This window comes from Colias philodice, chromosome 29 (assembly GCF_061535455.1).
Source record: "Colias philodice isolate Cphi_HAF_F1 chromosome 29, ilColPhil1 Martin Lab GWU primary, whole genome shotgun sequence".
NCBI lineage: Eukaryota > Metazoa > Arthropoda > Insecta > Lepidoptera > Pieridae > Colias > Colias philodice.
The window spans coordinates 322133-347791 of record NC_143114.1 but is presented as its reverse complement, the minus strand read 5'-3'; the positions used below and the strand labels follow the sequence as shown (position 1 = coordinate 347791).

General features: G+C 48.8%; 5 protein-coding genes across 5 annotated transcripts; 4 read left to right on the top strand and 1 right to left on the bottom strand.

Moving 5' to 3' along the window:
* The first annotated feature begins 9768 nt into the window (after window positions 1–9768).
* Window positions 9769–10709, top strand: LOC149475642 (uncharacterized). The gene has a single exon (XM_089713136.1). The coding sequence runs from the start codon at window positions 9852–9854 to the stop codon at window positions 10680–10682; it is 831 nt and encodes a 276-aa protein (XP_089569262.1). The 5' UTR covers window positions 9769–9851; the 3' UTR covers window positions 10683–10709.
* A 1548-nt stretch (window positions 10710–12257) lies between these two features.
* Window positions 12258–12853, top strand: LOC149475641 (histone H2A). Its single transcript, XM_089712589.1, has one exon. It carries the CDS (start codon window positions 12291–12293, stop codon window positions 12663–12665), a length of 375 nt encoding a protein of 124 aa, XP_089568715.1. The 5' UTR covers window positions 12258–12290; the 3' UTR covers window positions 12666–12853.
* Window positions 12854–14558: 1705 nt separating this feature from the next.
* LOC149475640 (histone H2B) lies at window positions 14559–15079 on the top strand. The gene has a single exon (XM_089712727.1). It carries the CDS (start codon window positions 14580–14582, stop codon window positions 14952–14954), a length of 375 nt encoding a protein of 124 aa, XP_089568853.1. The 5' UTR covers window positions 14559–14579; the 3' UTR covers window positions 14955–15079.
* Window positions 15080–18489: 3410 nt separating this feature from the next.
* Window positions 18490–19246, top strand: LOC149475639 (histone H3). The gene has a single exon (XM_089712526.1). The coding sequence runs from the start codon at window positions 18605–18607 to the stop codon at window positions 19013–19015; it is 411 nt and encodes a 136-aa protein (XP_089568652.1). The 5' UTR covers window positions 18490–18604; the 3' UTR covers window positions 19016–19246.
* A 297-nt stretch (window positions 19247–19543) lies between these two features.
* LOC149475638 (histone H4) lies at window positions 19544–20172 on the bottom strand. Its single transcript, XM_089712515.1, has one exon. The coding sequence runs from the start codon at window positions 20115–20117 to the stop codon at window positions 19806–19808; it is 312 nt and encodes a 103-aa protein (XP_089568641.1). The 5' UTR covers window positions 20118–20172; the 3' UTR covers window positions 19544–19805.
* Window positions 20173–25659: the final 5487 nt, after the last annotated feature.

The following is a 25659-nucleotide window of genomic DNA, read 5'->3' as shown; positions in this document are numbered from 1 at the left end:
TTTTCGGGCGGTTGCTCGTCCTTGGCTGCTGTTGCCGCTCGACTGTCCGGTTGGGCGGTTGTTGGCTCCTCATTGGGCGGCTGTGTCTGCTTCTTCTTCTTCTTTGGCTTCTTCTTTTTGCCTTGTGTGGCCGCCGCTGCCGCTTTAGGCATGTTGGCCACGGCCATCAATGAGGCACCCGTCTGTTCGCCCAGCGGGACGGGTTCTACGGTCGTCGGGGCGGGGGGGTCCTCGGGTTTCCCCTTCGGCGGTCTCGTCGTGGCCGTGGGGCCGGCCTTCTTGTTCCTTGCCTCACGTTTAAACACAGGGCAGGAGGCATTGTTAGCCGGGTGCGGCCCTCCGCAGTTTGCGCATGTCGCCGGCATGTCTTTAGGGCGGCTGCACTCTTTCGCCGCGTGCGCCTCCCCGCATCTTACGCACGCAATTTGACGGTGGCAATTGTGTGATGAGTGACGAAACTTTTGGCACCGGTGGCATTGTGCCGGCCCCTTCTTCGCTCGCCAGGCTTCAATCTTGACCCCCGGCATACACAACATTTCATTAATGTTGTATATGGCCGGGGTGGTGTCCGCTTCTCTTTTGATGATGGCGAAAAATATGCAGCCGGGCCGACCCTTTCTCGCCCTTATTGGTCGTGCATACTCCGCCGTGTGTCCCAGTTCCCTGAAAGCCTCGATTATTTCCTCTGGGAGCGTCTGGCTTGGGAGGCCGCGTATTGCGACCTTAAGATTTCTTTCTTGTGGCGGCGTGTACGCGTGCCACGCGATATTTTCGAGCCCATCCAAGTAGTTTTGGATGACTCGGAATTCATCGCCATCCTCAGGCATAAATCGGATGCCTTTCCCGTATGGGCGGGCGCTGGGATTCCTTCCTAGGATCTGTTTCAATTTTCGGAAGTGGGCCGACCAGTCGGGGAGCTCATCCACTACTATTGGCGGATACTTCTCTTTTTTGGTGGCAACGGCGGCGGTGCCCTGTGTTGCAGGCGGCGGCTGCTCTCCCGCGGGGGGTGGGGAGGATCCCACGGCCTTCGCGTAGGACAGCGTTTCGGGGTTTGGCCGCTTCTTTGGCCTCTCATTTTCTACTTCGTATTCGTCGCTTGCGGAGCGGGGGCGCCGCAAGGGGGTATCCGTCGGGGGGACGGGGGCGCTCTTCACCTCCTCTATTGCAGCCCTCTCCTCCTCGGTAATCGGCTGTGCCATCATCGACTGTATTTCATTCCTACGTTCGTTGAGGCACGCGGCCATCGCGGCGTTCATTTTCTCAGAAAAGGCACCCATCAGGACGAGACGTCTCGTAAGTTCAGCGTCCTTTTCAAAAAGGGCGCGCGGGGACAAAGTTTTACCGGTGTTTTGTGCCGGTGTAGGCTGTATATGGAGTTCCTGTTCTTCTTCTTCATCGGAGTTCCCATCGTCCTCCATTGGGCTGCTTCTTGATGCGCGGCTCTCCGCTCGGTCGACCGCGGTATCAATGCCTCTGGGGCTCTCCGCTCGGTCAACCGAGGCTTCGGTGTCCATGCGGCTCTCCGCGCGGTAAACCCGTGTATCAGTGTATGGTACGCTGACGCTAGGTGACGCTTCGGTGCCGCGGCTTTCTTTGCGGTAAACCCGCTGGTTCGCGGATTGTCCGCTAGGTGGCGCACTACTGGAGCTCGCCAGTCTGGGGTCGCGATTGCGCGGCTCCATTCCAACGTTTTAGAATAATTTCACACCGTTGAAATGCAGATTGGCCCTAAAAAGGGCCTTTGGTTTGGATACACTCTTCTGCGAAGAGCTTTGGGAGCGATCCACACGGTTCTAGGAGGGGGATCTACAGCCCCTCCTCCTCACGTTTCCCGGTGAGACCCGCTTGTGGGAGGCCGGGAAATGTGAGGAGGCGAGAATAAATCTTCCCTCCGGAATCTAATGTGAAGGCTTCCAACTCCTGGCGGTTACGACGAAAAATTTTGCAGCAACAAAATCCTCGGTAACCTCAGTCGTGTGCGTGAACCCGTGTGTGCTAGACGTCGACTCAGCGAATCCTGCGCTCCGCGCAGCAGCAAGGGTCTTCACACACGCGGCCTCCGTTAGGAGGCTGCGTGGGGGATGCTGTTCAGGACGATTCGTCCTCTGCAGCAGGTGTATGGCGCCGCCCGCTAATACGGGCGGGTTACTGGGAGGACGAATCGCCCTGTTTGGGAATAAAAGTGTTAGTTATTTGGGGCACAGTATAGGAGACTGTGCCCGACTTTTTAAACCTTTTCGCATTTTGCGAAGACTCGACCGACCTGTGTTTGGTTTTACGAGCCCGTCTTAGACTTGTGTCTAAGCCGGGGACGGACAGGGAACCCGGGAGCGACACAAAACCGATGGGTGTGATAGGAGGCGCCAATTGCGCGTGGGAGTGGGCGGTGGATTGGCTGGGTACGTTGTGTACCGACTGTGTAGGAGTTATGCAGGGTGAGGCGACAGACGGCGCGATAGGAAGCGCCGTCGCAGGCGAAGCTTGCGTGGGTGGGGGCGTTGTATAGGATTGCGCTATTTGCGCGTGGGAGTAGGTTTGGTAGGAGGGAGTAGTGAGGGGCGCACAGAGTGCGTGGGCGGTAGGTGGCGCTGGAGGCGCAGTGTATGGTGCCGGCATTGTTTGCAATGCCGGTGGTGAGGACGGCGTGTTCGCCTTAGGAGAGGGGGGTGGTAGTAGATCGCGCGGATTCGGACGACGCGACCCGGGAATGGCGCGGTGCGGAGCAATCTCTCGGAGATGGGAATGAGAGGAGGCGTCCGCCCGCGAGAACATGTTTTGGGAGAGACGAAGGATAAACTCATCCAGCGTTTCTACACCGAGATCGCTACGTATTAGCTCGTTTCTCACATACCTCGGCGCACCGACGATAGCGCGTAATGCGAGTGACTGCCGCGCACGCATTTTGCGGCGCAGGCTTTCACACACATACACATACCAGGCGGGCGCGGCGTACGTGAGGAGCGGCCGTAGGTAGGTTTTATAAACGCTTACCTTTATACGCAGCGGGAGTTCAGAGTATAACACCGGACGAAGTATGGCGTGGGCGGCTTTGCACTTGTTAATTACCTGCTTCACGTGGCTGTTAAAGCGAAGCCGGCAATCAATAGTTACACCTAGGTAAAGGACGGTATCGGACCATGGGATCTGCTCACCAGCCAGAGTGAGTTGGTGGGAGGGAGTCAAACCACCGAACCGAATCACCTGTGTCTTTCGCGCGTTAACAGATATCCGCCAACGATCGAAATACGCAGGCAACTCATCAAGCCAGCGTTGCGCCTTAACCATCGCATGCGTTGTATTCAACGATGCGGCGATTAAAGCTACATCGTCGGCGTATAGCGCGAGGATTTGATTAGAATTTGGCGCGGGGGAGGGGAAGTCATCTGTGTAGGCGGAGTATAGCGCGGGCGATAAACAGCTGCCCTGCGGGACACCCGCCTGCACAGAGTGGTTTCGGGAAATGGCGGGGGACACGGAAACGTGAAAGGAGCGGTCCGTGAGGAAGGAGTGCAATATCCTCACGAGCCGCGCGGGGCATTGGGTAGTGGTAAGGATCTTATATATAAGACCCTCGTGCCAGACGCGGTCGAAAGCCTTTTCGATATCTAGGAATATTGCGACCGCTCTCTCATTCCTGTTCAAGGCGGAGCTAACATGGTGCAATACTCTAGATACCTGAAGGGTGGTACTGTGTGCCGAGCGAAAGCCGAATTGCTCAGCGCGCGGCGACACGTACGGACGCAGCATAGGCAGCAGTAGTGACTCGAACACTTTGGAGACTGTGCTCAACAAGGTGATGGGTCGATAACTGCCCGCTAAGGAGGCATTCTTGCCGGGTTTGGGGATCATTATTACGCGACCGGTTTTCCACACTGAAGGGAAATGACCGGCGCGCAATATACCGTTAAACAGCCGCGACAAAGCCGCGACTGTTTTACGGGGGAGGTGGCGGAGGGATTCGTTCGTCACGCCGTCCTCACCGGGCGCTTTGCGCAACTTTGTACGCGAAATCGCACGGCGGACGGCGGACGGGGAGGTGAAGAATACTTCCTCAGCGGGCGGTATCGGTGATGCTAGAAAACCTGATAGGTGTTCGTTCACCACTGCTGCGTGGGCGGCGCTCGACGGCGTCAGGGGGTTCGGCTGAAAAACTTGTGCCAAATGTTCGGCGAACAAGTCAGCGCGACCCTGAGGGGCGTATATATAATTACCCGCGGAATCGGTGAGTGGGCGCGCGGGGGCGGTTGAGGATTTAAGCCTGCGACAGAGGTTGTGGAGCGAGGGCCAGTCCTCGGCGGCCGAGTCGATCGCACGGTGCCAGCCCTCGATCCTGTTCGCCTCAAGCGCATCGCTAACTTGCTCACGCAAACGAGCAAGTTGCCGCTTGAGGGTGGGACAGCGCGAATGCTGCCACTGCCGTCGCAGAGCTCGCTTCCTCTGGATAAGGGCTTTAATGTGAGAGGGAATAGGGGGGAGTATGGACGTGGACGGTTTGAGTGTCGTGGCCTGGGAAAGAGCGGACTTGAGTGCTTCATGCAAGTCATTTGCGAATATCTCCACGTCCTCGGCGCTTGAAACCGCGCGTGAGGGCGTGGAGCGCTCAAGCGTATTCGCAAATAACTCCCAATTAACACAGCGGCGGGAGTAGGATGGGGCAAGCGCGGAACTGTTTGCGGTGATCTCGACCAATACCGGCAGGTGGTCTGAGCCGAGATCGTCCACAATAACAGTTTGCGTCATCGACTGGCGGATCACATTGTGAATCGTAAAGTCGATGACGTCCGCTTGGTGGGAGTCTGTACGAGGATAATGAGTAGGTTCGGAAGGGCCCTCCATAACAATGTCGTTATAATCGATAATGTTATAAAGGGCTTTGCCGTTGCAACAATCGAGGCGGGATAGCCAGTGCGAATGCTTACTGTTCCAGTCACCCGCGGCGATCGTCGGCACGCTCGAGGCGAAAAGACGTTTCACCTCGTTCGTGTCAACTCTCCCCCCGGGCGGCCTGTATACAGCATACATTCGCAGCCTGCCCACCGGAAACTCCGCCTCGATGCCGAGCGCGGAAAAGGATTGGGATGTGAAAGCGGGGAGTGGGGTGTGAGGGATGGACTTGCGGATAAGGATCGCAAGTCCGCGGTACTTACGCCCATACGGGGAGCATTCGTCCTGTCTGTACGAGACGTAGCCAGACGCGCTGAGTTTGTCAGGCGCGCCCAGGTGCGTCTCGTTTAGGAGGACGACGTCTACTCGTTGTTCCCGCATGAGGTGGCGCAGTAGTGTCGCTCTCTCCTTGCTGAGCCCGCTCGCGTTCCAGTAAATAAAGCGTGTACTCACTGTTGAACGAGACTCAACAGGCCCTGCATCAGGATGGGTATTGGGTCGGCGCCTTCCTCCAGCGCGTCCATCGTGCTCTGGAGCACCTGGCACGCCGCTCGTATGACCGTCCGCTTGGCTGGGTCGAGGTGTGCCGGTGCTGAGCCGAGCTGTGTCGAGCTGGGTCGAGCTGTGCTGCGTTGCAGTACTCGGGCGGGTTCGGGCAAGTTCGGCTGTGTTCGCTGCGCCGAAGTTACCCGAGCGGAGATCGGCGGTTGCGCTCGTGTGCGCTCGGGCTGGCGCTGTTGCGCATGCGCCGGCGCCTGCGGAATGTGCGCGGGCGGGCCGGCGGGGGGCACAGAGGCGGTAGCGGCCCGAGGGGGCTGCGTGCGGGAACGCTTCTTACCGCTGCGCCCCTTTCGGTTTCTTCTTGCGGAGATGGTTGCGGGGGCGTTGTTCGCCGCCGCCATGAGACCAGTGGTGGGGGCCTCACCGCGAGGCACCGGCTCCACGGGCGCGGGTGGCGCCGCCGGCGCGCTAGGCCGCACATTCGGTGCGGCGCGCGGCGGCTGCTGCTGAGTGGTCGTGGTGCGCGCTATCGGGCCCGCCTTTTTGTTGCGGGCCTCGCGCCGCAGCACCGGGCAGGAGGCGTGGTTGGCGGGATGTGGTCCCGCGCAATTGGCACAGATGGGGGGGGCGTCCCTTGGCCGCGGGCAGTCCGCGGTCGCATGGCTCTCGCCGCAACGCACACAGGCAAGCGGCCTGTGGCAATTGTGCGACGAGTGCCGGAAGCCCTGGCACCTGTGGCACTGCGCGGGGCCCCGCTTGGAGCGCCACGCCTCGATGGTGACGCCGGGCATGTATAGCAGCTCCTTCACTGCGTATATGCCCGGCGTGAGATTCTCAGTCTTCCTCAGAATGACGAGGAAGATACAGCCGGGGCGCCCTTTCCGGGCGCGGATGGGCCGCGCAAACTCGGGGTCATATCCCCGGTCGCGCAGCGCGGCCATCAACTCTTCGGGCTCCGTGTTGACTGGGAGACCGCGGACGGCGACCTTAACACTGCGCTCCGCTTCAGGGGAGTAGGAGAACCAAGAAATCTCCACTCCCTCCTCCTGAATGCGGCGCAAGTATCGGTCGACCGCCCGGTATTCCGCCTCGTCCTGAGGCGAGAAGCGCACGCCGGTCCCGTAGGCGCGCGCACTTACTTGTCGTCCCAGCGAGGCGGTAATGTTTCGCAGGTGAGTCGCCCAATTTGGGAGCGACTCAACCACGATAGGCGGGTAGCGGGGTGTCTTCGACGCGCTGCTAGGCGGCGCCGTTGTTGCAGTGGTGGATGCGGGGGCGGCAGCGCTAAGTGGCGCTGCTGTCGCTCTCGGTGCGGGGGCGGTCGGCTGCGCAGGCGCACTGGCGCGCTGCATGCCGGACGGGCCCGGTTGCGGCTCCTCGGCCGCCTCCACGTTGATACGGCGGGGGCGGCGCGGATCGCGTGGGTGGAGCGGTGGCACGGCGGCGCCTGCACTTACCGCCGCGTAGGTGGGCGGAACGGGTGTGGCTGCGGCCGTGTCTGTCTCCATGGTGTCTGCCATGGCGGTGGTGGTAGCGGGTGTAGCGGGGAGGAGGGCGGGAGTCTGGCAAGGCCGCTTGGCCTGCGCCGACTCGACCTGGTCCTCCTCCTCGTCGCTGCTGAGGGGGCGACGGCGCCTCGCCCGTGGCTTGCCCGGAGGGATCGGGAGGACGGCAAGTTTTGCCAGTAAAACCTGTTCGTCTTCCGGCGAAGGCTCCTCCAGGCAGCCCGGCGGTATGCGCGCCAGGTCGCCTCGTCTCATCTCGATGTACGAGGCCAGCCAGCCGCGCAGCTTGCGCGACAGGAGGCCCGACGAAACGAACCGGTCTATCAGCACGGCATCCGACAAATATGCGGTCCGTGGTGATACCTCCAGGTCCGGGTCAGGCACGTCCTCTGCGGCGGCGGCCTCAGGTATTCCCCATCGTCGGGGCTGCGTCCAAAAGGGGCGGGAGGGGCGCCCGGGAGCCGAGCTCGACCGGGCTACTCCGTCGCGGCCAGTGCGCGTGACTATGCGCGGGCGCGAACTGCGCGCGGGGGTCGCGTTTGTGTGGCCCTGAGAAGGGCCTTTAGGTCTGGCGTGCTCCATCGCTGGGCACGTGGGCGTTTGCCTGCGCTGCTAAATCAATTAAACACGCATCACCGCCCTCTCCACTTATACGGCTTTCACCGAACAAATGGCAGGCGGCGCTGCGGGTTAAATCGGGTTTCGCGAGCAGAGACAAACTCCTCGTGGGGCGACTAACAACAACCAGGCTTTAGACACAAAGCGGCGTAGTACGCTCAGAAATGCGTATGCAAGAGTAGGATAGCACGAACGCGAAGCACGTGGTCGGGAGCAACAAGTGGACACGACCAGCGCACTCGGCAAACGGACTGTCCTGCGCTCCGCGCCATTTCATGTCGGACTTTTATACACACACATTATACACGCGTTTCGCTCGGCTCGCCCTCGACGCGCGACGGAGACGGATAGATATATCGTGCATATCGAGGGACTGCGTTAATAATCTTTGAATAATAATAATAATAACTCAATCACAACAATTGACAACATTTCATTTTTTAATCGCATATTTTAAGAGAAATTAAATAAAAAAAAAAATAACGATAAATGTGATGATGACGTCATACATACGGAGGAATAAAAAATAAAAATACTATCACATTTACACTAGACATTAACAGGGTAGGTATGGCATGTGTCAAATTTCATATTAATGTAATTTTTGTGAATTATTATATAAATAAGTAGCTTGAAATTTTTTGAAATGTATATAATAGATCGTCATTACTTAATTAACTTACTTGTGTTGTTATCATTATCCTTCTAATATTATAAATGTTACTATTTCACGCAAATATTACTGAACTGATTACAATGAACTTGGATTAACACATAGGATAGGTTTTATCCTGTTGAAAAAAAAAAATAAAAATCGACACAGCAAATTAAATAAGTAATTATTATTAACCAACTCTCTATCTATAAATATAGATCCCTCGTAGTTATTAAGTATAGTAGAGCCATTTTAAAATAGGCAACATTTGACAGTTCAACAAAATTCAACAACGTAACCTAGTAACGACGACATAGAATAACAAGATATTTCGTTTTGTTAGAACTGCACATTTGCTTAACTTTTTTCAATTACGACTACATAATATTAATTATAATAATAATGACCGATAAAAGTATTTTTTTTTTTTTAAGATTTCATTTTACTGATAAACCATTCTAAACATAATAAATACCAGAGACGTTACTCTAAAAATCGAAATCTGACATCTAGAATCGAATGCTTCACTTTAATCGATGTTTACTGCGCTCAGGTGCATTACGAAGATTTAAGGAATCTACAACGGTACGACAATAATAATTCATCAAAACATGGATACGTCATTGTCGCTATTGAATTAATCGTAATTGCAGTTGATGATGATGATATTATATATAAGTAACTTAATGATTAGGTAAATAATAAACTATTAATTAACTACCTACATTCGTGTTATTATCGATTCGTCATAATATTGTTACTACTCCTCTGTCTATTATTTAGGTATTGCTTATTATGCGTTATTATGCGACGATATTAAGTTAACACAATAATAATATTATAATAAATACGCAATTGTGAATCGTAGTCTCGTTCTCGCGCGGCCTATATAATATTTTGACAATATTAAAACGTGCGGGCGTTGCGGTGTGGTGTGCGTACTATGTACCTACTAGCTGTTAGTACCTGTGACTGTGAATATAATATTGTGACAAATATGTGACATTTATTTATAATATTGTCATTTCGTTATTGTGGCACATTCGTATTGTTATTATTTTTGTATTTAAAGGACGTTAAACATATTCGACCGATCGCCGAACTGTGTGTGTAGCCGGCCGCGCGGTCGTCGTTTGCGTTATGCTGTTCTACAACAGGTCACATTCATCCCCCTAAAAACCGTCGCAAACATATTATATGGCGATTACGAATAGTTTCACCTTAACGTCTGTATATCAGTGTATTGAGAGAGCCTTTTTCGAAACGACAATCGGTTTAATTACAGGTGAAATGATAATTTTAAAGTTGACACCGCGCACGCGGATAGCCCTTGGCAAAATTTAAACGTCCATCGCTATCGATGCGCTCCTCGAGCGTCGCGCGGGCTTGCACACTACGAGGGCCGATCTCAAAAGGGACGAGAAACATGTGAAACGTATACTTTTAAACGTTAATTTCACGTAAAATATACGTTCGAACGGAGGCATGTTAGTGAAAAGTTTCAAGCGCGACCGCGAGAAAACGTATCTCGATTGCACGGTTCCCCGTGAGGTAAACCGTCCAGTCGATTCCTACACTAGCGACACCGTACGTCGAATACAGTGAAACCTACTAAGTACTACTTATATATACTAATTATTATTACATACTATTGTCGACGTAAAGTTGAATTTTAATTAACAAAAATGGCAGACACCGCAGTCGAAACTGAAACTCCGGCGCCAGCGTCGACGCCCGCGAAGAAAGCGCCCAAAGCATCAGCAGCAGCAGCAGCAGCGGCGTCGGGAGGAGCCAAGAAAGCGGCCAAAGCAAGATTGGCGCACCCGAAGACGTCGGAAATGGTGAACACTGCTATCAGCGATCTCAAAGAGCGTAGCGGCTCTTCCCTGCAGGCGATCAAGAAGTACATATCGGCCACGTACAAGGTGGACGCGGATAAACTGGCGCCGTTCATTAGGAGATATCTCAAGGGCGCCGTCGAATCCGGCACGCTCGTTCAGACGAAGGGCAAGGGCGCATCTGGCTCGTTCAAACTGGAGTCAAAGTCCTCCGCGGCCAAGAAGAAGACCTCTCCGTCGAGCGGAGCCGCCGGCAAGGGCTCCGGAGCGGCGGCGGCCGTCAAGGTGCGCAAATCTGGCGGCGGTGGCAAGGCGCAAGCGGCCGCCAAAAAGACGGCCGTCAACGCAGGCAGCAGGTCCAAGAAGGCGGCGGCAGCCGCCGCCGCAGCAGCGGCCGCAGACTCGTCGTCCTCGCCGTCCAAGTCGAAAGCGTCAGCGGTGAAAGACAAGAAAGTAGCTGCAGGCAGAAAGAAGCCCGCCGCGGCCGCCAAGAAGGCGCCGGCTGCGGGCAAGGCGGCCGCAAAACCCGCCGCAGCAGCGTCGGCCGCCGCGCCGAAGGCTAAGAGGAGTGCCAAACCGCCGACGAAGAAGCCGAAGGCACCGAAACCGAAGAAAGCGGCAACGCCAAAATCCAAAGCGGCCACCGCCAAGAAAGCCTCGGCCGCGTCCAAGAAGTGAACGTGTGGTGTGCGTGCAATCGATCAATCGCAAGCGCAAGCGCAACCTAATTCGACTTCGACGAAGGTTAAGGTTGGAACTGGTTATGCAGTGCAGCGGCGACGGCGAGTGCATCGGGCACAAGTCTCAGCAAAATAGATACATATTATATATTATCTATCGCCAAAAAGCCCTTCTCAGGGCTAACATATATTTTCGAATGCGCACTCACTACGAACGTTAACGTTTCCTTCCAATTTGCGAGGACGAACAAGCAACTTGTAGGTACCTACACAATAAAACTACAATTATTACAATTTTACAAATTACATAATAGTTATGTAACATCATAATATATTATAGTAGCAACTAGCAACATGCATGCACAATATAATAACAACAAGAAAATCAAATCTACTACTAACTAATCTACAGCTTTACGTTAGGTTAGGTTTAGGTTTAGGTTTAGGTTTAGGTTTAGGTTTAGGTTTAGGTTTAGGTTTAGGTTTAGGTTAGGTTAGGTTAGGTTAGGTTAGGTTTCTTAAAAAAAAACTACACAGAAATAGGAGCCCCGCGAAGCGGGGCTCCGTCGACGCGCAATGAAATAAGGAATAAATAAAAAAACATCAAAATATACCTACGTAATACGTACGGTAAACACACACGTTACTTTTTACCTTCAACTTGCAAAATAAAATATTATGTAACTATTCATCGCACACTGCAACACGCTACCACACAGACAGACACAGACACAGACACAGACACAGACACAGACACAGCACAGACACCGCCCGCCCGCCCCACACCAGCGCACGCCGCCCGACCGACCGCCCGCCCGACGCCCGACTCCCGATAGTACATTTTACCGAAACTTACTAAATACCTACTCTCTAAAATCTATACATACCTACTGCTATGAATAATTATTAATTATTATTGATGGTTGTCTAGACAACACAGTCTGTTTCTGTCACCTGACAAGTTACTTTAAAAACAATCAACCACGGTACAGATACAAACTGTCTTTTCGACATCGTCATAGATTGTGACGTACGTACTAATCATTATTATTATGAGTAACTAGCGGTCCGCCCCGGCTTCGCCCGTGGTACATGTTTACGTTTTCTCTACGTAAGAACCATCCTCGTACTTCAAGGAATATAATAAAAAAAAAAGAATTATCGAAATCGGTTCAGCCGTTCTCGAGTTATGCGCTTACCAACACATGTTGCGATTCATTTTTATATATAAGAAGAAGAAGAAGAAAGAAGAAGAAGAAGATAATAATATTTGGGGATGCTGTACACTGAATCAAAAAAAAAAAAATATCATTTTGCATGTATGTTAAGAGATGAAGCCTCGCTTAAATAAAAATATAAATAAAATATGTACATAACAATATAAATTATTATTATTTGACACGGTCGTGTTCACTGCGCATCGCTCGTCGTTTGTGTTCGCTCGCATTTCACGGCGTCATGCCCACCGCAATCACTAGGACGCGTAGCCGTTATATATTAAATCAGATGGTGTCTTAAAAAAAAAACATACTTTAGTGATCGGCGCGTATCGTTGTACGTATCAGTTTTTCGTTTATTATAATATTATCAAAGAAAACGGTAAATAATGTCTGGACGCGGTAAAGGCGGTAAAGTGAAGGGGAAGGCAAAGTCACGTTCCAACCGTGCCGGTCTGCAGTTCCCCGTCGGCCGTATTCACAGATTGCTCAGGAAGGGCAATTACGCTGAGCGCGTGGGCGCCGGTGCCCCGGTCTACCTGGCGGCCGTGATGGAGTACCTGGCGGCTGAAGTTCTCGAGTTGGCCGGCAACGCGGCGCGCGACAACAAGAAGACTAGAATTATTCCGAGACATCTGCAATTGGCCATACGTAACGACGAAGAGCTGAACAAGCTCCTCTCCGGCGTGACCATAGCACAGGGCGGTGTATTGCCTAACATTCAGGCTGTGCTGCTGCCCAAGAAGACGGAGAAGAAGGCCTAATTGGATTGCATTGCATTTACCAATAACGCTACAATTACATATTTTTATGTATGTTCATCATAATATTATGAATTGTTCAAAAGGCCCTTTTCAGGGCCGCAATATATGTCTTGACAACAACGATAGATAGAGTTTCTAGCAGCCTAAACTCTCATCTCTTCAGTGATCGTTTACCATTTGACACGTACCAGAACATGAATAATATTAATCTATGTGTTTCGCCCGCATTTAATATTATATTATAATATAGCCTTTAACCCTAGAACCGTATCCATATTAGAATTTCATTAACGCTACCCAGGTGTACAAGACGTGTAGGTACCCCGATGAAAAAAAAGTAACATTCATTTGAGTATTTTTAATTTAATTTATAATGGCATTTTTGTATTTGATCAGTAGTTCCTGAGATTAGCGCGTTCAAACAAACAAACTCTTCAGCTTTATAATATTAGGATATAGATAAGAATTATACATAATTATTATAGATGTTTAGTTTATAATAAACCTTCTTGTTGAACGCATCAAAATCCGTTCCATTTTATGTTTGTTTGTAATATATATAATAACTAGCTGTGCCCCGCGGTTTCACCCGCATTGCTCCGCTCCTATTGGTCTTAGCGTGATTATATATAGCCTATAATAGCCTTCCTCGATAAATGGGCTATCTAACACCGAAAGAATTTCTGAAATTCGATTAGTAGTTCCTGAGATTAGCGTGTTCAAATAAACAAACAAACAAACTCTTCAGCTTTATAATATTAATTATAGATAATGTTCGTTCGTTAATCGTTTTCGTCAAGCGGGAAACTTGGAATATTGAAACTGTTTGGCGAGGCGAGCAACTGTTTTCATACTTCGTATTGTGTAAGCTGGAAATTTAAATAAATGTTAAATCAAGTAAAATTTTTAATAAATAGGTACTTGCTATTGTTTGGATACTATAGATTTATTTATTTATCATTTTATTTGATTTTGATATTTTATTTAAAGAAAAACCCGTTCCCGTAGGATTTCCGGGATAAAACCTTCTAATCTTATGTCCTTTCTCGGGTATCAAAATATCTCTAAGTATACCAAATTTCATGCAAATTGGTTCAGTAGTTAAGGCGTGATTGAGTAACAGACATACAGACAGAGTTACTTTCGCATTTATAATATTAGTATGGATAACAACAAACAATTGATGGAAAATTACCATACCTTTCAATGCTGCCTGCCTTTCAATTTTCTCGGTTTTGGAGACGACTGTATATTATGTTTTTATGTTTCCATATTATGCTTTCCAGAAATAAAGACGATGCTTAATTTGTGTGTGCACATGCATGCACATTTTTGTGGTTATCCTAAAAACAAATTAATAATAAATTATATACCATCATGATTAAGCTCGATATTTTTATACATGTTACATAATTTTTTTCACTCACAACCATTTTATTATATTAATTATTAATATAACAACGCGATGCGATTTCATGTACTATCTTTGAATCAATATTATAATTATTTTGACAGACATCGTCAGTTTGATTTATTGGTGTCAATTTAAAAAAAAAAAGAAAAGTTTAACACAAATAAGGTTTCATATCTTTAATTAAGTTAAGATATTAAATAAAATCCTCCTTGGTGATTCCCAATTCGACTGTAGTCTGTACTGTTATTTTACCTCAGCCTTATGTGATTTAAAAAAATAAATAAAATGCCAAATGTAAACATCTAAATGATTCACCGCATGTTCACCGCCCACTGTGTGGAGGGGACGCTTACGCTCCACGGTATTGGCCGATAACCAAAAGTGCTAGCTCGCATTACTAACCGACGGCCGTAACGCCGTGTGGCGCGATCTAGACCGGTTTTTGAACCGAAAAATTTTATACAGTTTCTATTGATTGAACTTATACTACAACAAGCAACATGCCGCCAAAAACGAGTGGAAAGGCCGCCAAGAAGTCCGGCAAAGCGCAGAAGAACATCTCGAAGTCTGACAAGAAAAAGAAGAAGCACAAGAGGAAGGAGAGCTACGCCATTTACATTTACAAGGTGCTCAAGCAGGTCCACCCCGACACCGGTATCTCCTCGAAGGCCATGTCCATCATGAACTCGTTCGTGAACGACATTTTCGAGCGCATCGCCGCGGAGGCGTCCCGGCTCGCTCACTACAACAAGCGGTCGACCATCACGTCGCGAGAGGTGCAAACCTCCGTGCGGCTGCTGCTGCCCGGCGAGCTCGCCAAGCACGCGGTCAGCGAGGGCACAAAGGCTGTCACCAAGTACACGAGCTCCAAGTGAGCGGTGAGCGGTCGTCGGGACAACGGCGTGGCGTGTTCGACTTATCGAACGCCCGCTCGCTCGCGTTTTGTGTTTATTATTATTATATACTATCAAAACAACAACGGCCCTTTTCAGGGCCACAATATATTTCATGAATGAATTGTGTGTGTGTGTACACGCCAAAAATACGTTTCTCCAACACGAACAACAGCAGTGAGAAAAAAAAAAACCTAAATTTGTAAGTAATTTTGAAATTCGAATTTCGAATTATACGTTCAACAATAATTATTAACGTTGGTCATATTTTGTGGGTATGATTTATTTTATTTTATTTACAAACTAGGGCTTCGCCCGTGGTACATATTATTTCGCAATAATAAAAAGTAGCCTATGTATGTTCTTTCTCAGCGTCTAAAGATTGTCTGTGCCAAATTTCATCAAAATCGGTCCAGTAGTTTTGATGATGAGCCTATTCATTAACAAACAAAGTTTTCCTCTTTATAATATTAGTGTAGATACAATATTATGATTGTCAGATCTACCAACCCGATATGCACACAACATTTCATGAGAATCGATCGAGCCGTTTCGTAGGAGTTTAACTTTAATTGGTTTAGATTATACAGAAGAATAAAATATAATCTAAAAATCTATATAGGTAGGTAGGTAGGTAGGTAGGTAGGTACGTACAATATAAAAATGAGACCCGTTTCGCGTTGTCACGGCATCACGTGTGAACGGCTGAACCGATTTCGATAATTCTTTCTTATCAAGTATATTCCTTATTATAATATTAGGATATAGATAAAAATTATACATAATTATTATAGATGTTTAGTTTATAATAAACCTTCTTGTTGAACGCATCAAAATCCGTTCCGTTTCATTTTATGTTTGTTTGTAATATAATATATATAATAATAACAACAAACAATTGATGGAAAATTACCATACCTTTCAATGCTGCCTGCCTTTCAATTTTCTCGGTTTTGGAGACGACTGTATATTATGTTTTTATGTTTCCATATTATGCTTTCCAGAAATAAAGACGATGCTTAATTTGTGTGTGCACATGCATGCACATTTTTGCGGTTATCCTAAAAACAAATTCATAATAAATTATATACCATCATGATTTGGCTCGATATTTTTATACATGTTACATAATTTTTTTTCACTCACAACCATTTTATTACTTATATATTAATATAACAACGCAATGCGATTTCATGTACTATCTTTGAATCAATATTATATTTATTTTGACAGACATCGTCAGTTTGATTTATTGGTGTCAATTTAAAAAAATAAAAAAGTTTAACACAAATAAGGTTTCATATCTTTAATTAAGTTAAGATATTAAATAAAATCCTCCTTGATGATTCCCAATTCGACTGTAGTCTGTACTGTTATTTTACCTCAGCCTTATGTCAAAACGTAAATTTAATTGATATACAACAAAAAATTAATATTAATTATTAAATGGAGAAATAATTAAACTTGTACAGTTAATTTGAAGTTATTTTTTTTTTTTAATAACTGTTTAACAAATAAATGGTAGATTGATTAGTTATCGCCCGCGGCTGTGCCTGCATTGTTCAGAACGTAACAAATTATATATACTAAAAGCTTCCTCGAGATGCAGCCTATCTATTGAAATAAACCGCATCAAAATCGGTTCTCTAGTTTTAATTATACAAATTTATATAGGGAATATAGCACACACGGACAGACATTCAAACCGATTTTCTGTTATATTTATATAGTTTTGTGTTTTGCAATAGTTTTGGTAAATTAATATTTTGTACTAGATTTCCGCCCGCGGCTTCGCCCGCGTTTTCAAAGGAAAACCCGCATAGTTCCCGTTCCCGCGGGATTTCCGGGATAAAACCTACCCTATGTGTTAATCCAAGTTACCTTCTATATGTGTGCTAAATTTCATTGTAATCGGTTCAGTAGTATTTTTCCGGACGTATAGAAATTTTCCTGGCGTATGGAAATTTTCCGGACTGAGAAAATTTTTCCTAACCTAACCTAACCCAACCTAACCTAACCTAACCTAACCTAACCTAACCTAACGTAACCTAACGTAACCTAACGTAACGTAACCTAACCTAACCTAACCTAACCTAACCTAACCTAACGTAACCTAACGTAACCTAACCTAACCTAACCTAACCTAACCTAACCTAACCTAACGTAACCTAACGTAACCTAACGTAACCTAACGTAACCTAACGTAACCTAACCTAACGTAACCTAACGTAACCTAACCTAACCTAACGTAACGTAACCTAACGTAACCTAACGTAACCTAACGTAACCTAACCTAACCTAACCTAACCTAACGTAACCTAACGTAACCTAACGTAACCTAACGTAACCTAACGTAACCTAACGTAACCTAACGTAACCTAACGTAACCTAACCTAACCTAACCTAACGTAACCTAACGTAACCTAACCTAACCTAACCTAACCTAACGTAACGTAACCTAACGTAACGTAACCTAACGTAACCTAACCTAACCTAACCTAACCTAACCTCTCCTAACCTAACCTCTCCTAACCTAACCTAACCTAACCTAACCTAACCTAACCTATCCTTTTCCACCTTATAGAAATTTTTCCTGACGTATAGAAATTTTCCTGGCTTATATAAATGTTCCTGACTTATAGAAATTTTCCTGGCGTATAGAAATTTTCCGGACTTATGATAATTCTCCTATCTTATAGAAATTTTCCTTTCTTATGGAATAATCAACTTGAAGATTACTCGAGATCTCAAAAACGGCGCAACGGATTTTGATGCGGTTTATTTTAATAGATATAATTTTTAAATGTTCATAAAATTTGCAACCGAACGAGGCCGCGGCGAATTTCTAGTTAGGTATATTATGAACGTATTATGTATTTGTTGGTATTTTTTTTTTTAGTGCTGTTTTGTTTTGGTATACGAAAATACCTATGTAGAGTATGAAGTAAAATAAATATAGTTTGAAAAACTAAAAAACACGCTTTCAAGTTAGATACTTACCACTAAAAAGTAGAAAATAATAATTCTTTAATCTTGTAATCAAGCAATAACCAAGACATATTTTATTTTTGAACGCATTTTTATGAAACTTTGCACCTATGTAGAGTATGTATGAAGTAAAATAAAAAAGTAGAATAATTTCCATCCATTTTGGATAAGACCGTACATGTAAATTTAATGAATAGATCCAGTACGACCATACCATAATGACGAACATAACAATATTATGACATGGGCTGTGTATGACATTGACAATATTATGACAGTGCAGATTGCACATTGCACATTGAAGATCGTTTTTCTTTTTTTTTTTTTGTTTTCGAGTTCGAGTAGTTAATTTTGCATCAGGAATCGTGCAAATCCAACACAAAACTTTGATTATTATTATTTTATCTCTCTTTTCTCGACATACACACCGCGCGAACGGTTACTTATCGATGTCTCTCTCGCACTCGACTACGATGAATAACGAAACGGAGACGAGTGTACCTAATGTGTTTATAAAAACGGCGTCGTACGCGTTTTCGTATTCATTCGAAGCGCAACCACTTCTCCGTGCGGTCGTATTTGTTGTTTTATTTCTCTATAATAAATATAGTGAATTCGAATTTCGAACAAGCCCCCCGGTCACAATGGCTCGCACAAAGCAGACCGCTCGCAAGTCCACCGGTGGAAAGGCGCCGAGGAAGCAGCTCGCCACCAAAGCGGCCCGCAAGAGTGCGCCCGCAACCGGTGGCGTGAAGAAGCCCCATCGCTACAGGCCCGGCACGGTTGCTCTGCGTGAGATTCGTCGCTACCAGAAGAGCACTGAGCTACTGATCCGCAAGTTGCCGTTCCAACGTCTCGTCCGTGAGATAGCGCAGGACTTCAAGACCGACCTCCGCTTCCAGAGCTCGGCCGTCATGGCCCTGCAGGAGGCGAGCGAAGCGTACCTCGTAGGTCTATTTGAAGACACCAATCTGTGCGCTATACACGCTAAGAGAGTGACCATTATGCCAAAGGACATTCAATTGGCCCGCCGTATCCGTGGTGAACGCGCCTAAGATCCGTTTGTTGTTTGCATTGTTCGTGTCTCGTGTCGTGTCGTGTGGTGTGTGGTTTCAATATGAAATAACATAACATAACATGACATAGCACAGAGGACACGTCATCGGACATCGAATGTTAAAAAAAAAGGCCCTTTTCAGGGCCGCACGTGATTCATTTTAATAGTAGGTACCTAACCTAACTATAAACGTTTTCCACTGTGCAGTAACGGAAACATACAACGAAATATCTAATAATATAATGATAATATTGTTATGAGAATGATAAAATGTATTAATATTATTATATTACTATTATAAACAGAAAACTTACCTACCTGATGAATTTTAGATTTTAGTAATGTAATCATTCAGTAGCCATTAACTTTAAATTCTTCTAATGAAATAGTTTTATTTAATATTATAAATGCAAAAGTTGTTGATGGATGGACGTATGTATGTATGTACCTATGTGTTGAACCGATTACAATGAAATTTAGCACACATAATAATAGAGAGATAATAGAGTACAAGTGAAATGATAGTGAGTGTTGTAGTTTTGCGCGCGTGGGGAAACATATCCATAATACAATAATATATAATATTGTGGAATTAATGAATCGTATGCGGCCCTGAAAAGGGCCTTTTTGTTGTTAATTTGTTTGTTTCAAAATCATCGCCGTGGTGGTCGTACGCCCATCTTTATTCGTACCAAGAATAATAATTATTAAAACGCCGAATCGATTGCATGGAATAATTATTGACGTACGTACGAACGGACGGACGATCTTTGAAGTAACACAATTAATTAACCGCCGAATCCGTAGAGGGTACGTCCCTGACGTTTCAGCGCGTACACGACGTCCATTGCGGTGACGGTCTTCCTCTTTGCGTGCTCGGTGTAAGTGACGGCGTCACGGATCACGTTCTCAAGGAATACCTTGAGAACGCCGCGCGTCTCTTCGTATATCAAACCGGATATACGCTTGACGCCACCCCTGCGAGCGAGACGACGGATCGCGGGCTTCGTGATACCCTGGATGTTGTCACGGAGCACCTTCCTGTGCCGCTTAGCGCCACCTTTTCCGAGCCCCTTGCCTCCTTTACCGCGGCCTGTCATATCGCCGACTGTCTTGCGTTATTCTACTCGTTTACTTGCTTACTCGCTGCGTGCCCGAAAGCTTGTGCGCTCCGCGCCTTTTTTTTTTTTTTTTTTTTTTTTTTGTGTGGTGTCTCTCAATGTTAGCCAGAAGGGCTTCTACATTTTAACGCGGACGCGGGGGTGAACTGAAGGTTCACCCTGGTAGCGACATGCACAAGGGCGTCCCCCCTTGACGGGGACCACGAACCTCGGCTTGAGCTGTCGCTTGAGTGGAGGAGGCCAGAAGGGCCCTAATCGGACGGGCGCTCACCCGGGTGGGCGCGGGAACGCGGAACAAGGGACCTCGTCTTCGCCGGCGAAGACGGTGTACGCTTTCTGCTGTGGTGTGTGCGGTGTCGCGGTTGGTTCGACGTTGGACTTCAATCGCCGAGTCTAGCCGTGCGTTGGCTTTGGTAATGTCGTCGTCGGAGTCGTCCAAGACGTGTCTTGGCCGCCTGCGACGACGAGTGGGATCGGGATTCGCGACGTATGCGATGGCCTTTGTCACCAATGGGTTGGGGTGGTTTTTAGCCTTGTCGAAGTAGCGCTTAGACGCTTGCTTCATCCATTGGGCTATGGTGGGGAGTTCTAGGTCCCTATGTAGGTCCACGTTACGCACGAACCAGGGCGCTCCAGTCGCCGTTCTCATGAACCGCGACTGAATCGTCTGGAGCTTGTGTATGGAGCTGGGGGCGCAATGCGCGAAAACTACACTACTATAAGTGAGGATAGGACGGACCACCGTTTTGTAAAGTGTCACCTTATGTCTAAGGGACATTTTACTGCGACTGTTTATAAGGTAATAGAGCCGGCTAAGAACATAGCTGGCTTTCTTACGGACTGCCTTAATGTGGGCTTTAAATGACATGTGTGCGTCTAGAGTGACGCCTAAGAATTTGGTGTGCTTTTGCCACGGAATGACTTGGCCATAGAGTTTGACACTATCTATGGCCTCGGGGCCGCCGCGCCTGAAGAGCACGGCGGCGCTCTTGTCGGGGTTCACAGTGATACCCCATTTGCGAAACCATTTGCCTAGTGCATCGGTCGCGGATTGTAGGAGTGGAGTTATTCTTTTGCGGTATGGACTCGACACGTAGAGTGCCGTGTCGTCCGCGAAGAGGGATAGTTGCACTTTATCGTGCTTAGGGATGTCGCTAGTGTATAGCGCGAATAGGAGGGGCGACAAGACGGAGCCCTGAGGGACTCCGGCCTGGATGGGACGTGAAGACGAGAGCGTGCCGTCTAGTCTGTAGCGGAAGGACCGGTTAGACAAGTAGTCTCGTATGATGAACACGAGACTGTCTGGCACGCCGAGAGTGTGCAGTTTGTAAATCAAACCGTTGTGCCAGACCTTGTCGAACGCCTTCGCTACGTCAAAGAAGACCGCTCCCGTTCTGTGGGGTGTGAGGCGGGTGAGGCCCGCGAGAATGTACTCCGTGATGCGGTGTACTTGGTGAGGACATGAGTGAGCTCGCCTAAAGCCGAATTGTTCGTCCGGGAGCAGCTTTTTGGCAATGACTGCGTCCCAGAGGCGTTTAGAGATGATTCTCTCATAGATTTTCCCCAGAGAGCTGAGGAGACTGATGGGACGGTAACTAGATGCCACGTTCCGGGGTTTGCCCGGTTTGTGGATCCCGATCACAATTGCTTCCTTCCACTTAGCGGGGAAGGTACAATTGGCCAGGAGACAATTAAAGGTGGCTACTAGGAGAGCGATAAGGGCGGGCGGCAGGCTTTTTAGAGCTCTATTGGGAATAGAGTCTCCGCCTGGGGACTTCCTATTGGCAAGTGACTTGATGAGTGATTTTACTTCGGTGGCCGTCGTTGGTGACAAGGGCTCGGCATCGATACGAGGGGTTTCGGTAAAACGTGCGATCTCTTGATTAACTACGTTAATGTGAGTCGAGTCGGTCATGTCGAGATTGGGGGAACATTGTTCCTCTAAACTGTCAGCTAAGCATTCGGCCTTCTCAAAATCGTCAAAAGCGGGAGGTTGGTCAGGGCGAATGAGCGGTGGCGTGGCGGCAATACCATCAGATTTGAGAGTCCTCGCAAGCCGCCAGTAGGCGGTGTGCGAGGGAGAGAGATCGCTAAGTAAAGAGTCCCACCGCTCGTTGCGTAATTCGTGAATTCGCTCTCTTACCTCTCTCTGTAAGGAACGAAGTATTCTACGGTTTTCGTCTGTCGGTGCTCGGTCGTAGGCGCGCGTCGCCGCGTTCTTATCGCCCACCAGCCTTCGTACGTCCGGGGGCAGATCCAACCGGTGGCCGAGGCCAACGGGGACCCGCCGGGACGCGTATTCAATCTTGGATTGAATGTGGCTGGTGACCGAGGAGACCGCGTCGAGCGCCTCTACGACCGTGTCGATTTTGTCAGGTACCGACTCCAGCTCTGGCGAGTCGACGGGCTGTAAGGCCTCGTGCAACTTTCGCCAGTCTACCTTCGTCATGTACTCTACGGTGGTGCTATCGGGGGGACCCAGTTCGAACAACACGGGCCTGTGATCAGAGTCGAGCTCGTGCAACGTTTCAACGGAGCGCAACTGTAGCGTCACGTTCCGCATCACCGCCACATCGAGCACGTCCTGTCTGTGTCCCGTGTTCTTCGGAAAATGAGTCGGTTCTAAGGGGCCTACAATCGTGACGTTAAGTAGGTCAGTCAGTCGGTCTAGTCGTTTGCCATTGGCATTCTCGTAGGAGCTATTCCAGTTCCAGTGCTTGCAGTTGAGGTCGCCGGCCAGAATGACCGAGTCGCCCAGTGCAAGCAAGGCTCTGAGATCGCTCTCCAAGATTGCCTTTGACGGTGAGAGATAGACCGAGGCGATTATGACGGGTTGATGACCGGTCATAGACACCTTGATCACTGTGGCTTCTAAGTTAATTAGAGGCGGCGTGTCGATGGGCGTGCAGTGCAAGGCCCTTCTGTAATATATAAGGGTGCCGCCTAAGGGGCTGTTTACGCGGTCGTTACGCACCAACATGTAGTTGGCGATACGCGGATTGCGGTTAAAAGGCTTAAGGAATGTCTCTTGCATTACTAGCACATCGACACGCCGTCTAGTGACAAAGTCCCTAACTAAGTTAGTCTGTTTGAGAAGGCCGTCCGCGTTAAAAGTAACTACGGAGATCGCTCTAGGTTTAATTCTACTTGTGGTAGCCATTAGGGAGTCTTGTTGAGTTTTATTACCAACTCCCTATGAGCTGCTAATATATGGATTCTCTCTAGGCTGCTTTTGGCATTCCTAAGTTGGTTTGCAACTAGATTTACCTCATCAAAGTTGATTTCATGAATATAATTCATTAAGTATACGAGGTTTGCGATAGACTCGTCAGGCAAGTCTAATTCGGGTGTGTGCACTTTAGCTGAGGGCTTCGGTGCTATATGTATAGCGGGAGCCGCTGAAGGCGGCACCGCCACGCTCGACTGGGCCTGCGTCACTAGTGACGGAGGTTTCGTCCAAGCGTTTGTCTTGGGAGGTGGAGCCGGTATAAAGACCGGCTTTGGTTGTGGGGGTTGAGCCCCGGCGCGGGCGATCCCGCGAGGTTTGTTCGCCTTCTGGCGACCCCCCGCCCTGTGTTTGGGAGCCTTCGGGCAACCCCGGTAGTTCGCGGGGTGACCCGAAGTCTCACATAGTACGCAGGACGGTGGATCCTCATTAGGCAAATCTTTGGACCTCGTGCAATCCTCCGTGCCGTGGTCGCCTAAACATTTGACGCAGCGAGGCCGCGAAAAACAGTTACGAGCAGAGTGCCCGTAAAGTTGACAGCGATGACACTGTCTAATATAGCTGTGGGAGTCGGGTGTTTCCACCTTGAGCCCTGAGAGTTTGCAGCAATGCCGCATTTTAAAAATGTCTTTACCCTTCGGGGTACGATCTAGGACCGCGAGGACCATGTCATATGGTGCTTTAGTGATTCTATTGTGCATGCGGAAGCACTCCTGCACAGGGAAACCTTGGTCTTTCAAGTCATTGAAGACTTGATCGGCAGAGATCTCTTTGGGGATCCCTTTTATAACGACTCTTAAAGAGCGTTCCTCCGGAAGGGGGAACGAATGACCGCCTATGTTTTGGTCTCTTAAATATGAAGTGAAAACCCTGTGATGGGTAGACGTTAATAACTGAACTCGAATGTTGTCCTTAGTTGGACGAGCTTTGAAGGGGATACCTTCATTGTCTAGGTAGGCTGAGATCTTCAGCCACGCGGACTTATCCCTCACGTAGACGGGGGGAGGGGAGGGCGGTTTGCGCGTCGCGGCGTTGCCCGCGGTCGGGCCTTCGGGTGCCTGAGGGGCGGATGCCTGAGGGGCGGGGGGCGCACGGCTAGATTCGGCGCGCGCGGAATCGCGAACGGTCGCGTTCCGTTTGGCGGGCGGAGCAGCATTTTTTAGTTTGCGTCTCTTTTTATTTGTGACGGTTTCGAAGCCGTCTGACGAATTTGAGGACTCCGCCTCCGATACTATCGACTCTGGAGCGCTCTCGCACTCCATAACGGTCGGGGCTTCGAACCCCGCTTCGACTGCCACTGGGGACAGCGGTGGGGACTCAGGAGAGTCCCTTAACGGTTGCGCAACGGGCGCGGCAAGTTTTTGAGCCCCGGCGGCGCTGTGTGCTTTAAATGCATCCAGCACCTCCGGGTTCTCCCTGACTAAGAAAGCCATAAAGGCTTTTATATCTAGGTCCTCCAACGAATCGGACATCCTAACGGTTTTTAATTTTTCCTAATTGTCGTCCTAGCGGCCCTCCCCGCTTCCGGGCGGGGGGGGGGGTTGTGTGCCTACACGTATGTATGTGTGTGTGGTGTGTTTGGTGCGTCCCGCTGGTGATAGCGGGGTGAGGTTGTCACTACCTAACAGTTCGCAGAGGTCTTGGAGTGACCCCCTGCGAAAGCGTGACGTGGACCCGTCAGGAGTAGTTTTCGGCCGAGTCCGGGCGCTAGCGAGCAGTTGGAGTACCTGCCCGCCGTGGCAGTGCCTACTAAGAGGACCCCGGACTCACAGTCACCGAAAAGCTCCCGAAGCGGTGAGGCTGTACGCCGTTTATACAAACGTGCGGTATCTGCGCCCCACAGATACTTCCACCGGATGGTGTTAATTTCTCCGAAGCCCGTTTGACACCGTTAGGTGGGCAACGGAGAAACCGCGATTGGCGCGTCGAGAAACAAGAATTAGTTGTACGCTGCGAGTGCAGCTGCGGTTGCACCGCGACTGACCAGGTAGTAAACTACCTGAGCAGGCGGGGTGGGACCGGTCGCTTATCGGTCGCTATTGTTCACAACAAAGGCGCGGGTCACTTCCCGGAATTTGCCTTTCGGCGAATCTCAGGTAGCGGTCCCCCGTCTCTACGGAGAACAATAGACGGCAGGTAGGCGCTCTTGCTAAGCACGAGTGCTCAGCTCGAGTGCCAAACCCGGTATGTCAACGCTCCGCGCCATTTCATGTCGGACTTTTATACACACACATTATACACGCGTTTCGCTCGGCTCGCCCTCGACGCGCGACGGAGACGGATAGATATATCGTG

Excerpts from the sequence above, each read along its gene's own strand:
- LOC149475640 (XM_089712727.1), top strand. The coding sequence starts at position 14,580 with ATGCCGCCAAAAACGAGTGGAAAGGCCGCCAAGAAGTCCGGCAAAGCG.
- LOC149475641 (XM_089712589.1), top strand. The coding sequence starts at position 12,291 with ATGTCTGGACGCGGTAAAGGCGGTAAAGTGAAGGGGAAGGCAAAGTCA.
- LOC149475642 (XM_089713136.1), top strand. The coding sequence starts at position 9,852 with ATGGCAGACACCGCAGTCGAAACTGAAACTCCGGCGCCAGCGTCGACG.
- LOC149475638 (XM_089712515.1), bottom strand. The coding sequence starts at position 20,117 with ATGACAGGCCGCGGTAAAGGAGGCAAGGGGCTCGGAAAAGGTGGCGCT.
- LOC149475639 (XM_089712526.1), top strand. The coding sequence starts at position 18,605 with ATGGCTCGCACAAAGCAGACCGCTCGCAAGTCCACCGGTGGAAAGGCG.